This window comes from Halyomorpha halys, unplaced genomic scaffold (genome assembly GCF_000696795.3).
Source record: "Halyomorpha halys isolate HHAL.00 unplaced genomic scaffold, Hhal_1.1 Scaffold868.1, whole genome shotgun sequence".
Lineage (NCBI taxonomy): Eukaryota > Metazoa > Arthropoda > Insecta > Hemiptera > Pentatomidae > Halyomorpha > Halyomorpha halys.
Genome location: NW_027108945.1, coordinates 195,129 through 208,249, shown reverse-complemented (window position 1 = coordinate 208,249; position 13,121 = coordinate 195,129). Strand labels below are relative to the sequence as shown.

Here is a 13,121-nt window from a genome sequence, read left to right as displayed (position 1 = left end):
ACTTGATATTTAAGAACATTTATGTGTACAGTTAAAGACCCTCATTCACAGAGCATAAGCTCCGTTAATACTGAACAAATACAGAATGGTATAATACTTTGTCTAGAATTATAGGGGATATATTCCAAGGTTACAGAATATAAAAGAATAGCAATTTATTGGGAGATTTTATTAATAATAATATTTTATATAGATGATTTATTGGTATTAAAAAAACCTGATTGTATGTTAACTACTGTCAAGGTGTTAACAGACAAGAATTCCTATTTTTACCTTCAATGGCAATAAAAGTTTTTTTTGAATAAATTTTTTTCTTGCCTTTATTCAAAATTATAAATCTGTAACAAAACAGAAGAGACAAGTGGTATTCACTCAAAATTATTACAATAAATGGGATGCTGAAGTAACAAAACAAAAGATTTAGCACTGATTGTGTGAAGGCATACAGCTGTTGTCAAAAGGCACAGTGATTCATATAATCTGCAGCAATTTACCAATGAACTTTATTGAATTATTATTCTTTTTGAATAATAAATGCAAAATGGAACTTGACAAAATTGTGAACGGCTGCTCAACTGTGTTGATTAGCTAATATACAGCATACTAATCAGTCCAACATAACAATTAAAATACATAAAATAACCTTTGGATTGACAGACAAAAATCATGTGATTTTCAAGTAGAATGTTGTCTAGGACTTTACTCTAATCGCTCCTTTAAGTGGTCATCGAGCCATAAATTTAAATTTAATGACCAAGTCTTTCTCTGTAAAAGCTGTATTGTCACTAATCTGAATAAATCTTAGAAGAATACTTTCACAGTATTAAGTCATTTCAAAATTCTTATAATATTCTTAATCTTCCCAAGTATCTAGAGGAAAAATAAAGTAATCACAAATATTTTATTTAGTTCAATGAGGTATCTTTATTTGATCACAATGTAAAAAAAATAAAACATAATTACATCTAAGGTAATAAACTTATTTGTAATATACACAAAGGATAAAATTTAAAAAACATGCTAGAAATATATGAATACAGACAGCTACTATGAAATAAATACAAAATGAAAAATCCTAAATTTGTCAAATTTAAAGAATTTCATAAGCTCCAAGAATAATATAATAAAATACAAATTTTTTCACACAAACTAAAATTAAAAACTCTTTGGCATTGGCTAGGAATTTATTTTTGTCTATCAATGGATCTCAGTTTCTCTTCAATGTTGTTCACAGCACCTAACACTTGATACAAACCCTGCATCAGTTTCGATACAGTCTCTCCCAAGTCTTGTTCAGTTACAACAAATATATCTGAAAAAAAAAAATATTTAGATTAAGAACTACAGTACAAATATAATATGCAGTAAAATTCTATACTGATAAAGATAGCTGTGGTGTGACCTACTCTTATTGTTACTAATATATTTGCACTTTGTATTTGTATTTAGATAATTACTCTGTACTGACATAATAAGAAGGATTTTTTTGTTAAAACATCAATATTGATAAACAAATATTAACAAAATGCAAAATAAATAAGATCAATGAAATCTAAGAGACTTGATAGAAGTCTCTCATTTTTGATTTAATGATAACCTTGGTAGTGTTGCCGACACTGCACGCCTTTAACTGTTTTATTTATCCCTTGACTGCTGTCAGACACTCATTTTAGAGCTGATAGAGCCCAGGAAGGATTGTTCAAACTACAACATTCATCCCTAAAATGTCTACAACTTTTCTGATAAGAGAAATTGAAGTTTACTATCCTAGTTAGAACTGGCTTCCTTCAGAAAAAAAACTAAGCCCAAAAATAAAATCTAGGCTATTTAAAGTCAAAATATATAATACATGCATTAGTTAAGTATATTAAAATCATTCATCTTCATTCATACAGACTAGATTTAAAGTAAATATGTAACAAACTTTTAACATAGAAGGAAAAGGAAGAAATTTAAATATATAACAAAAACTAGAAAATTAGAATAACTTTTTAAAAGATAGAGATACATAAAATAAAATATTAAAACATATAATTATTTTACTCCTTATTAGTCAAAACTATTTGCTTTCAGAACTCATAGTTTTCCATATCTACATTTTCCCTCATATTTTCTTTTTATGTCCAATATATTAATATATTCTAAATTCATTTTTCTGAACAATAATACCCCAAAATTATGTTACTTCTGTAATACTAACCAAAATACTGTAATTTTCAAGAAATAAAAACAATTATTAGCTATATATATTTTATATTATATATTTTATAGCTAATATTCCTGATCTTTGGGGTAGTTTAACCTTTTATATTATAATGGTGTGAAATTACAAGAATTGTATTCAAGATTTAATACTGTAATTTTATAAATTTATAGTGAGCTAAGTATTGTTGTAGATCTGGAACTTATATCTGATATGTTTACATACCATTAAGTACTTTAAGGTATTCAATCAAGTACTGTAAGGTATTACTACAGAAGTAGTAATAGTGCTAAGAGTAGCACTACAACCAATGAAGGATCCTGACCTCCTCCAGGAGCTACCACCACATATTTCTATTCTGTGCCATTACAATTCAGTTTTGCACATTTAAATATTGTCTGAGTTGGTCCTCAACTATGGATATAGACCACATCTTCACGTAATAATGTATTACAGGACAAATAAGAGTCTTTTAAATTATAACTTTTGTTCCTTTGTCACCAAATTACTGGAGAGGTGCAAATTATAGAGTCAAAAATAGCAGCGATTAACATCCAATATTCTACTTTTGATTTCAACTGCTGTTTCATTGTTGTATATTATCACAGATCCCAAGCAGCTTTAAGGAATTAAAAGGTAAAAACATCTATTCAATAAATAGGTGTTAAATCAAATTAGTTATAATAAAAATTAAAATTCCAATCAATAATAATTAAAAAAAAAAAAGATTATAAGCAGATAGTACTTTATTTTCCAGCTACTTTCTCTATTTTAAACAGTAGTCATTTTCAGAACTAAAATTTTACAACAACAAACATGAGGAATTAGATGAACACAATCAACCAGATAATTTCCTTTTAATAATAAATAACCATTACCTGGCACAGCCTTGATTAAATGGCAACAGTACAGGTTCACAATATTTGTTACGTCATCGTCCTCTGCAGCTGTTGTTATAATATCGTTTGTGATAGTGCCCCTAAAATCAAAAAAAGTTAGAAAGTCACGATCATGATACTTCATTCAATCTATGAGATGTCACATTTTGTTCATATCAATTATAAAACAACCTAGACAGAACAAATAGGTTGAAAAATACAAATAATTATTAAAAAAACAAGAGAGATTTTATAAACAAGATTTTAATAATAATATTATTTTATTTTTACATCTGATGATAAAAAATTAAGAATAACGTTAATCTGATGAATTATAAAAATGTTTACAGTAGTTATAAAAAAATGTTAATTTTTTTTCAAAAACATTAATACAGATATGTTAATATCATTAATAAAGCAACATAATAACAAATTATTAATCAATTAATATAACAACAAATGATCCCTTGACTTAATTAAATTTTTCCAAACATTCAAAAAACCCATTTTTTGTAGCTATAAAAATGCTCTAGACCATATAATAAACAACATAGAAAAATCACATGTATGGAACTAAAAAGTATTATCAAAGAAGGATCTAAAATATAAAAAAAATTTGAATATATGGTGTCCTCAAAGAAACATGGAACTATTTTTATTTCCTCAAATAATTAAGATGAAGTAAAAGTAGGATACATTTTTTAAAAAATGGTTAACTTTATTTATATCATTCAGGCCCCTAGGTCCTAAAAAAAAATTTAAAATTGGTATAAATTAGCATAAAAATACCATATCAACATCATTTTTGAGTGACGTCAGTGCGATACTTGAGACAACCCTAGCACCAGTGAAATAGGACAAATTTGTGTTTTTCTTAAATTTAGTTAAATTTTTAAAGCTGTACTCTAACAATAAATAGATTTCATATTATTTATTAGATTTAGTTATAGGAGAAAAAAAAAGAAGTGAAAGGGGATGGACCAAATTTGGAAAACCACCAGAGCATAATTCTAAAGTATTACAAAAAGTAAATTAAATATCTTTGTTCAATGTAATAACACATATCTAAATTTAAAATACAATAAGAAATACCTGTTGGCCTTAGCAACAGCTAAAGCTGTAGACCATTTGGAATCAGCGAGGAGCTGGATGATCGAATCAAGTTCAGGCAATGAGCTGGCCTCTACCTCACCTTGTTCGTCTGCACAGGCCTTCATCAGGTTCTTCCTGATTGCTATTACATCTGAAGAAACATCCTGTAACTTAATATGAAGGAACATTTACAGTTTTGATTAGTATAGCGAAAATAGCATTAATACAATAATTAAGATGCATTTATCAATAAAGGAAGAATGAAAGTTACCAAGAAAATATCTAATTTATTGGAAATTGAGTCATCTCATAAAATTGACAAGTTTAAAATCAATGCTTACTTTGTTGTCTTGTGCTGTTGTTGTGAGGACAGAATACATTTTGTTGGCAGCTTCAAGGAGTAGTACAAGTTGAAAATGAAGCTTATATAGGCTCCTTCCTGTTTCCAAGATTACACACATTTCGGGGCACTCATGAAGTTTTTGAGTAACTTTCATATTTTCAATGCACTAAAAAACAAAAACACATAATATTGTGTTTTACCATAAATATGGGAAACTTTGCAATAATTTTTTTTTTTTATTACTTCATCTTGAATTCATTACACATTAAATCACTAACTTTAAATTATATCTTAATTTATTATTTTTTGAATTGAAAAAGAAAAAATAGTAAATAATTATTTAAGGGATATTAATAAAATGGCAATACTGAATAAAAGTTTAATAAAATAAATGTCACCTCAGAAGCCTGATCTTTTCTGTCAAGAAAGGTGTCTAGATGCTCTCTAAGTTCAAGCATTCCGAAACGAAGAGTATCAGACAATGTGTGAGAAACTATTCTATCAGGTGAAAACCACACTAAAGGAGGGTCTTGGATGGTTGCAAGTTTTTCACCGAGGGAGCCGAGTGGTGATGATAAGCCATCAAAATCACACAAAAGCTGGCAAGCCTCACGACTCAATGACACACTCTTCTTTATAACTTCCTAAAATAATAATTTAAAAAATTATAATATTAAATAAAATTAAAAATAAAATCAGCTCTTTAACAAACTTAGAATAACAATATTTTTAAATACAGTATTAATAAATAAAAATCTGTAAGTAAGTGGAAGTAAAGAGGTATGGGTTTAAAAAGATAATTATTTTTAATTTTTTTTTTTTAGAAAGAAAAGTATTCAGGCCAATTGTTATACAAGTATAACACATAGCATATAATCGATTACATTAATTTAAGTTTAAAAAATGAATAATCAATAAATAAGGATTTTTTTTTAATGTGAAAAACAGGTGTTATGGAATAACAGTAATAGAATCACTGATCAAAAATTAAAAATCTTTATTTTGTTCCTGACCAATATTATTAGGAATTTACTATTTTATTTTGGGGAAAAATTTAAGAGAGCTATATTCCAATTAATTCAATTTTCAAAATGAATAAACACCATTATTTTAAGAGTAAACACATCTATTAACTTAAAACAGTTGATGTCACAACCTAGTGTGTTCAGGTGTTACCTTAGCAACCTTAAAACTGTAGTGACACCAGTTCATATCTAGCCTTGTCACGTTGAATTTTACTTTGTGGTGGCCCCAAAGATTGAAAACTTAACCTTCATACACTGGTTAGAATAGGGCTGTAGATTATCTGTAGGATAATCCCTCCTCCCATCTCCCAGGAAACATTCCAGAAGAGGGTAAACAAAAAAAAAACTTGACGTTTTTTGTTTTATTTAAAAAATAACATTAATCTTTAATAAATATATACCTATCATACTATCCTACATTCACTAAAAATACTTAAAACCTCTTAAGACTTTCATACCTTGACCACACGATGTAAAAGATGGAAGATGTGGAGCGGAGATGTAGGTACATGAGAGACTAGAGATTGTATATGGATTCTCCAGGCCTCCTCTGAGTCTTGCCTTGCAATTGGCCTGAAGGCCATGATTCCAGAGAGGTTGGGAGAGGCGTTGCAAGGAGTAAGCTCACCCAGGTCGCCGACACTGGAACTACTAAGGCATATCATCAGTAATTAGTGACGGGAAACAATTTAAAATGAAAATAAAATAACCAAACAACAACTTACCTGGTATCTGAGTGAGTGGTAGAATTACTTCTCTCCCTGAGGGAAAGAGATAGAGCTGTATACTGCTGGCAACCAGGGGATGATGGCACAAACTCACCTGGGGCAAGTTCATCTAACGGACTTTCAGAACCAACCTCATCATCAGATGACTCTTCAACACCTTCACTTCCACCGTATGGCTATATAAAAAAAATATATAAATTTCTTTAGAACTTGAATTTAAGAAAATAAATTTAAAATAATTAAAATTTTAACCATAAAGAAATGGGCTAAGAGTATAAGATATAATTAATAAGTTCTTTTCTTGGCCAGAGAGCTGCAATTCACAAATTTGAAGTTTATTTAACATCAAATATTTCTTAATCTACATAATAATTTATATAAAGAACAATTTTATAGAAAAATTCTTTTTTGTAAAACTTAAATCTTTAGGAATTAAAATAAATTAAATCTTAAAGTTATGAACAAATAAGATAATTCTATTGATTATAAAAAGTACTGACGTCAAAGTAAGTATTATCTAACATATATTATTAGATTTAATTTAAAATTACTCATCTGCTTATTGGATGTCCCTATACAATTATTAAATAATTTATTGTAATCATTAAAAAAAATGAATAATTGTCATTTATAATAAGTAATCAATTTGCTCTTCTATTTTTCAAATTTGATGGAATCAAAAATTTAAAAAAAAATTCTGACTTCAGAATATCATTCTAACAATATAATGCCAATAGTGGTACATACTGAAGCAAAAGAATACAAATTTCATACCTAAAGAATTTTGATAACTTAAAAAATTAATAGATAAATTTAATAATTTATATATTTAAAAAATTTGAGAAGTAAAATTGTCTAAAATTCACAATTAAAAATTGACATACCTTCCTCGTGGATAGGACTGGAGTAGTTTCACTTACAGACTCCTCCAACATACGTAAGGCTGGGTCCAGTTCTCCATCTCCTTCACTAAGTACTCTTCTGCGAACGCCCCAATTGAAGTTGTCTGTGCTTTCACCCTTAAATATATATAATAGTATTAAACATAGTAAAATAAAAACTAAACCAATAAAAAAAAAAAAGTATAATACCTCAACACTCTCACTCTCATACTCCAAGAAATCGAAGTCTTTAAAAACACCAAAATGATCTGGGTTCTGTGAGCCAGCAGATAAATCAGGACCAGAAACTTCTTCGGTGGATGAAGCAACACTACTCTGGCGCTCCATTACTTCAGAGCTCTGACTAAATATCACCTATAAAAGCAAAACAATGACAAATAAATAGTAATTCAAATTATCAGCTAAATCATCCAATTAAGCATATTTATAATGGCAAAATTATTAAAAATAAAAATTGTAAATATCCTTCTTGCATCAAATAGTATAAACAAGGAAATAACAAAATCAAGTAATTTAACAAAAATCCATTGAACAAAAGTATTTTATATTGGTAGTTTCAAAAACAATTTTTTTTCCTTCTAGTAAATTTTGTTTAATAAATTACAAACTAAAAAAAAGATATATTTCCATTAAAAATAATACAAATCAATATGAACATTATTCTGAACCCCTTCATTATCGAGACCATTAAATTTGTTTTTGGGAATATAATGAAACTTATTTATTTTCTTTGTACAGATGTTTTGGCATGAATTTCAGTTCTTCATCAGGGTTGATATGTAGATATTCTGATATGAGTTGTGATCTGTTTCACTTGTAGTGGAATATCCACATACACTCAACTCTGATGAAGGCCTGAAATTTAGGCTGAAATGTCAGCACAAATAAAATAAATAAGTTTCACTTAATAATGTTCATTACTCCACTGACCACACCTCTGACCATCTTCTCCAAATATTGAATTTACTGACAAAAATAAACACATCAATGCAATATTTTGTTCAAAATATAAACAAAATTAATTGTGAGAATGCAAAGATAGAAGTAAAAGTCAAAAATAAAAGTTCATCATAATTTTTTTAAATTACCCACCATCACTAAGAGTAAACATTTTTGAGATACTTGGTACTGAAGGTTTATAAATGCCTTTTAGTTTGATTTAATTTTTTGAAATATATTAAAAAGGTATTAGGAAAAATATTTTAAAGTTCAAAACTGCAAAAATATAAATTTTTTCCATACCTCCTGACTACAGTATAAAACATATGTAGTTAGGAGTTTTTGGAATTAAGATTGCAAGATATTGATTATTTTATCATTTTAATTTTATCCCAGTAATTTTTTAACAACTTGTTTAAAATAATAGTTTATGCAAAAAGTAGTTTTTGCATGATTTCAAATCAAAAGATTTAGTCTGACTTTTATTTGAAAACAAATATAATATATTGAAAAAATAAACGAACAATCAGAATAAAATAAGTCAAGTAACATACATATTTAAAGTAATTATAATTGTACCTATTTACATTCAGAAGATTAGAATATAAGAGGAGAAAAATTCAACAAGCAATCATGCAAACAGATCGGCACCCACACTGTTTATACAGAGAGCAATAAGAGAAGAATTCGCAAAAACACATAACAGATAACATGCACAGTTCAATTAGAATAATATTATAAAAACAAATATCCTTCACTGTTAAAGTAATAGTACAATAAAATAATATAAGAGCACTCTTCAATTAGTGAATATATCAATCTCTTCAATTATATCTATGTATGCTAAGTTAACAAATAAAGACAACGTTTTCTATAAAAATAAATTTAATAAAAGATTCAATAAATACATTATCCATCACAATGGTAAACTTCACAGAGCATTCGCAGACTGGGTGGTGAAAAAAAATTAAGGTTCCACAATACCATCACGATAAATTATTGACAGAAAAATGATTTGGCCAACTGAATGAATAATAACCTCTTGGCACGAAAGAGTTCTCTAGGTCGAGTTAATTATTAATTACTTTAATCTAACGGATCGTTTATTCCAAGAAGTTCCAACAAGGACAATAAAATTATGCTTATAACTTCATATAGAAGTACAAGCCTAGTTAAATCATGAGCTGGAATAACATTGCATGTTATAATTTTTTATTACATTAATTTCATTGCTTACATTAAATTACATTTATAACATGTATGTGACAGAAAAGACACCATTAATAAAACAAAATAATGGTCAGACATTTTACCTATTCTGAACACTTTGAAAATTGTAATAGGCGTTATTCCAGCCCATGATTCAATTGATGATATTCATTTAAAGAAAATCAATATTTTAAAATTAACTCTTCAGTTTATTTCATCGAGAGAATTTTGTATAAAAGTAATGCTATGAAACGAGGTGAGCAAAGCCAGGATACAATATCATACTTTTTTAATGCTTATTTATTATTTAAATATTAAAGGTCTTTTAACATTTAACATAGGGGTTTATTATTTAAATCCTCCTTTCCTATGAAAGGATAATAGACTATCCTTTAAAACAATGGACATCATCTAATATCTAATTCTTTCTTTAAATAAAAAATATATATATATTTTAATAATCACCTGTTCCATTACTAACAAGTAATTATAATAAATAGAATTCAAATATTAACCACTGAAGGAAAATTTAAAACAGCAAACATAATTTAATATAGAAGTTAGTTTAGTTTAATCATAAATTGAATGATTTATTCAAAATCATAGTAAAATGATAATAAATTTACTTATCAAGTTTCATCTATTTAAGGTGATGATTTATAACTCATTTCTCATCAGACTTCGGCAATCTTTTGTTCTTGGTTTGACTTTAAATTATGATTATTTCAATTTTTCATACTTATAAATCAGATTTATTATATATCTTTATAACTAAAGACTCTAATATATTTGACTATTAACTTTCATTTATTGATTAAAAAAATATTCATAACAAAGATTCTTCGAAAGAGTCAAAAAAGTTTATAGCATTATATTGACTACAGAATAATAAGTGAATTTTTGGGTTATCAAATATTTCTAAATTAGAATGTTTCAGAAAAATTAGGAGGTGTCCAGAGATCACTTTTCTTGAAAGGCGTAGGCAATAAAACTACATCAAATTTAGGTTCTTATGGACAAATACTGAATAGTATAAGAAAATGAGAGAAAGAAAAATGTTGGAAACAGAAACTCATGATATGATGAGATTTAAGATAAATGAAATACCTTACACACGATTACAAAAAAGGATAAATGCTTGGGGACCTACTTAAAGTCCAATAAGGGTGTGAATGCAAATTAGTAATAAAGTACAAAGCTTTTTCTTCACCAATTCATGGCAAATAAAGCTCTATGGAGCTTTTAAACAATGGAAGCGATGACATAGATATTTGCTCCGTCACTGGACTGAAACTGAACATTATAAAATTATAAATTGGAGGATTAAGAGATCTGCAAGGTATGACAGAAGAAATATAAGGAAAAGAAATTTGAAGTATTTTAGCCGTTAAATGGCTCAGACGATGACTATAAGGATTTTCTGTATTGTGGTACACAAAAGCAACTTCAAGTTCAATTAATTAAATTAACCTAAATACCATCACATGTCATTGTTTTTGTTTTTCATTATTGTATAGTAAATACAATGAATTTGACCATTTTCAATTGATAATGGTTGACCAAAACACTAATGGTCTTTAAAATTATTCCCACTTGGAATCTAGACACTTATTTAAATGATGCTCTCTCTCCACCTCTTCATAAACACTATATGGTGACATCTCCTTCCCAGAAAAGAAAAACCAAAACAAATCTCCCATCTTGAGACCTTCATTAATCCTTTTCAGCAACAAGAGAGAATAATTATTTAAAATTGACCATGTATCATTTTTCTAATTAAGCAAAAACTTAAAAAGTTTTATATTTTGAATTCTAATTGATTAAAGGATAAATGAAAAGTGCTATATTTCAACTTACCAGTTCTTATCAATGTTACATTATTCTTAAAGAATGCAATATTGTTATTTTAACCTAAATCAAAATAAAACATAACTCTTATTATTGTTCTGTGTTCAATTTTAAATACAGTAAAAACTCGATTAATATACAGAAAATTAGAGGGTTAATCATTAAATAATGAATAAAATAGACGATATACAATAATTTAAAGAAATGATGCTATAACGAGTAGCTCATAATTGAGATGGTGGCTAAAAAAAAAATGGGAAATTATATGGATCTTTTTTCCACCCAATTTTACAAAATTACTCTTTTCTTAAAATAATAAAATAAAATAAGCTTTTATACTCCCGGTCTAGGTTTAACCACATTGATCAAAACATTGAATGTACAGCTTCTTTTTTTTCAATTAGTAACACATTAATGGAAGACATTATCAGTTTTTAAAAAAAAATTAAATAAAAGACCAAAGAGTAAAAACAAATTTAAGTAATAAAATGAATTTTCTTGGCATGAATTCAAAAGAAAAATATAAAAATATGATTAAATCAAAATTTATAACATTAAGTTCATTTGAGTTGTTATACTTCAGTCATTCATTGGTACAGTCTCAGGCTCAATCAACTATTTTGTTATTACTTATTATTACTGCTTTAAAAAATTTTAATTTCATTCCAAAACATTTAAATCTAAAAAAAAATTACAAATAGACTAACTCATTAAATAAATATTAATCATTAAAGAAAAGTCAAATAAAAAAAAAGAAAGAAATTTAGATAAATTGTTAATCCTTTTATCCAATAATCCAATCAATTATTGATTTTAATTTTTTTATAATCTTTAAATTTCTTTCTTGAGACTGGCAATTGTTTACTAAATAATTCAAAAACACTATCCAAAATTATAGTCTCAAAACATTTATTTCATTCACACGTCTTATTACTTTAATAAAAGTAATAAAAGTGTATAAATAGTGATAAAAGAGAAATAATTGGACTGTGATTTTTAATGTATTTTTGACATATTAGATATAAATGTTTTGACCTGGGCAGAATAGCCTGTATGGAGTTTTTTTTAAATGGTTAAATGATATGTCTCATAGTAATTTAAGATTGTCCCTTAAGTTGGCCGAATTGGCCGAAACGTTGGACGTGTGAATGAAATAAATGTTTTGAGACTATAATTTTGGATAGTGTTTTTGAATTATTTAGTATTGATTTTAATTTTATTTTTATAATTGTAGGTTTGATGTAAAAAAAAAGGGAGCTCCCCATTTTTTCATATTCTTGAAAAAATATCTGGAAACCTAAAAATATAATTCACGAAAGAAAATCGTATTTTTGTTCAATAATATTAAATGAATCCATTTCAGAAATAATACATGCACTATTTTCACAAATGTTATATGTATCATTTCTGAAATGACCTATTCATTTGATTTGACTAGAGTTGGGCAGAAATGACTAGAGTTGAGATAAAAATACAATCTAAAAGTGTCCAGGAAACAAAGTATATTTATTAATGGTTCATTAATAAATAAATAATGTTTCCATGACAATATTAGCTTGTAGTTTTAGACAAAATTAGCTGTAATATGTCCTGGAAACCAAGTATATTTATTAATATTTCATTAATAAATAAACAAAGACAATATTAGCTTGCAATTTTACTAATTCTTGCTCTGGTTTGGTAACTCTGGTTTCTGTTCCTACATATTATAACTGAATTTTTAGTCAAAAATATGAATTCCTGGCAAAGCAACTCAAGTCTGATGTACTGGATGGAGCTACCTCCTTTTTTTTTTTTTTTTTTATATTATTATTATTAACAAAATAGGTGTTTGATTAACTCCTAGCAAAAGAAATTATTGCAAAAAAAAAATAACAATACACTAATTTATTTACATAAAACTCTAATTGTAAATGGAATACTATGCATTGTCACTTAAGTTGTGATACCTTAT

At 27.0% G+C, this 13,121-nt stretch overlaps 1 protein-coding gene across 4 annotated transcripts in view; it reads right to left on the bottom strand.

Moving 5' to 3' along the window:
- Nucleotides 1-893: 893 nt before the first annotated feature.
- LOC106686753 (protein furry) overlaps nucleotides 894-13,121 on the bottom strand; it is a gene marked incomplete at its 5' end in the record, with an annotated part of 69,895 nt that continues 57,667 nt past the window's right edge. For 2 of the 4 annotated variants that reach the window (XM_067047207.1, XM_014430240.3), the window contains 9 exon segments: nucleotides 894-1,312; nucleotides 3,082-3,182; nucleotides 4,174-4,343; nucleotides 4,515-4,682; nucleotides 4,915-5,160; nucleotides 6,000-6,192; nucleotides 6,267-6,445; nucleotides 7,154-7,288; nucleotides 7,361-7,525. In XM_067047207.1, the coding sequence (XP_066903308.1) occupies nucleotides 1,185-1,312; nucleotides 3,082-3,182; nucleotides 4,174-4,343; nucleotides 4,515-4,682; nucleotides 4,915-5,160; nucleotides 6,000-6,192; nucleotides 6,267-6,445; nucleotides 7,154-7,288; nucleotides 7,361-7,525 (1,485 nt within the window). 4 annotated transcript variants of the gene reach the window in all.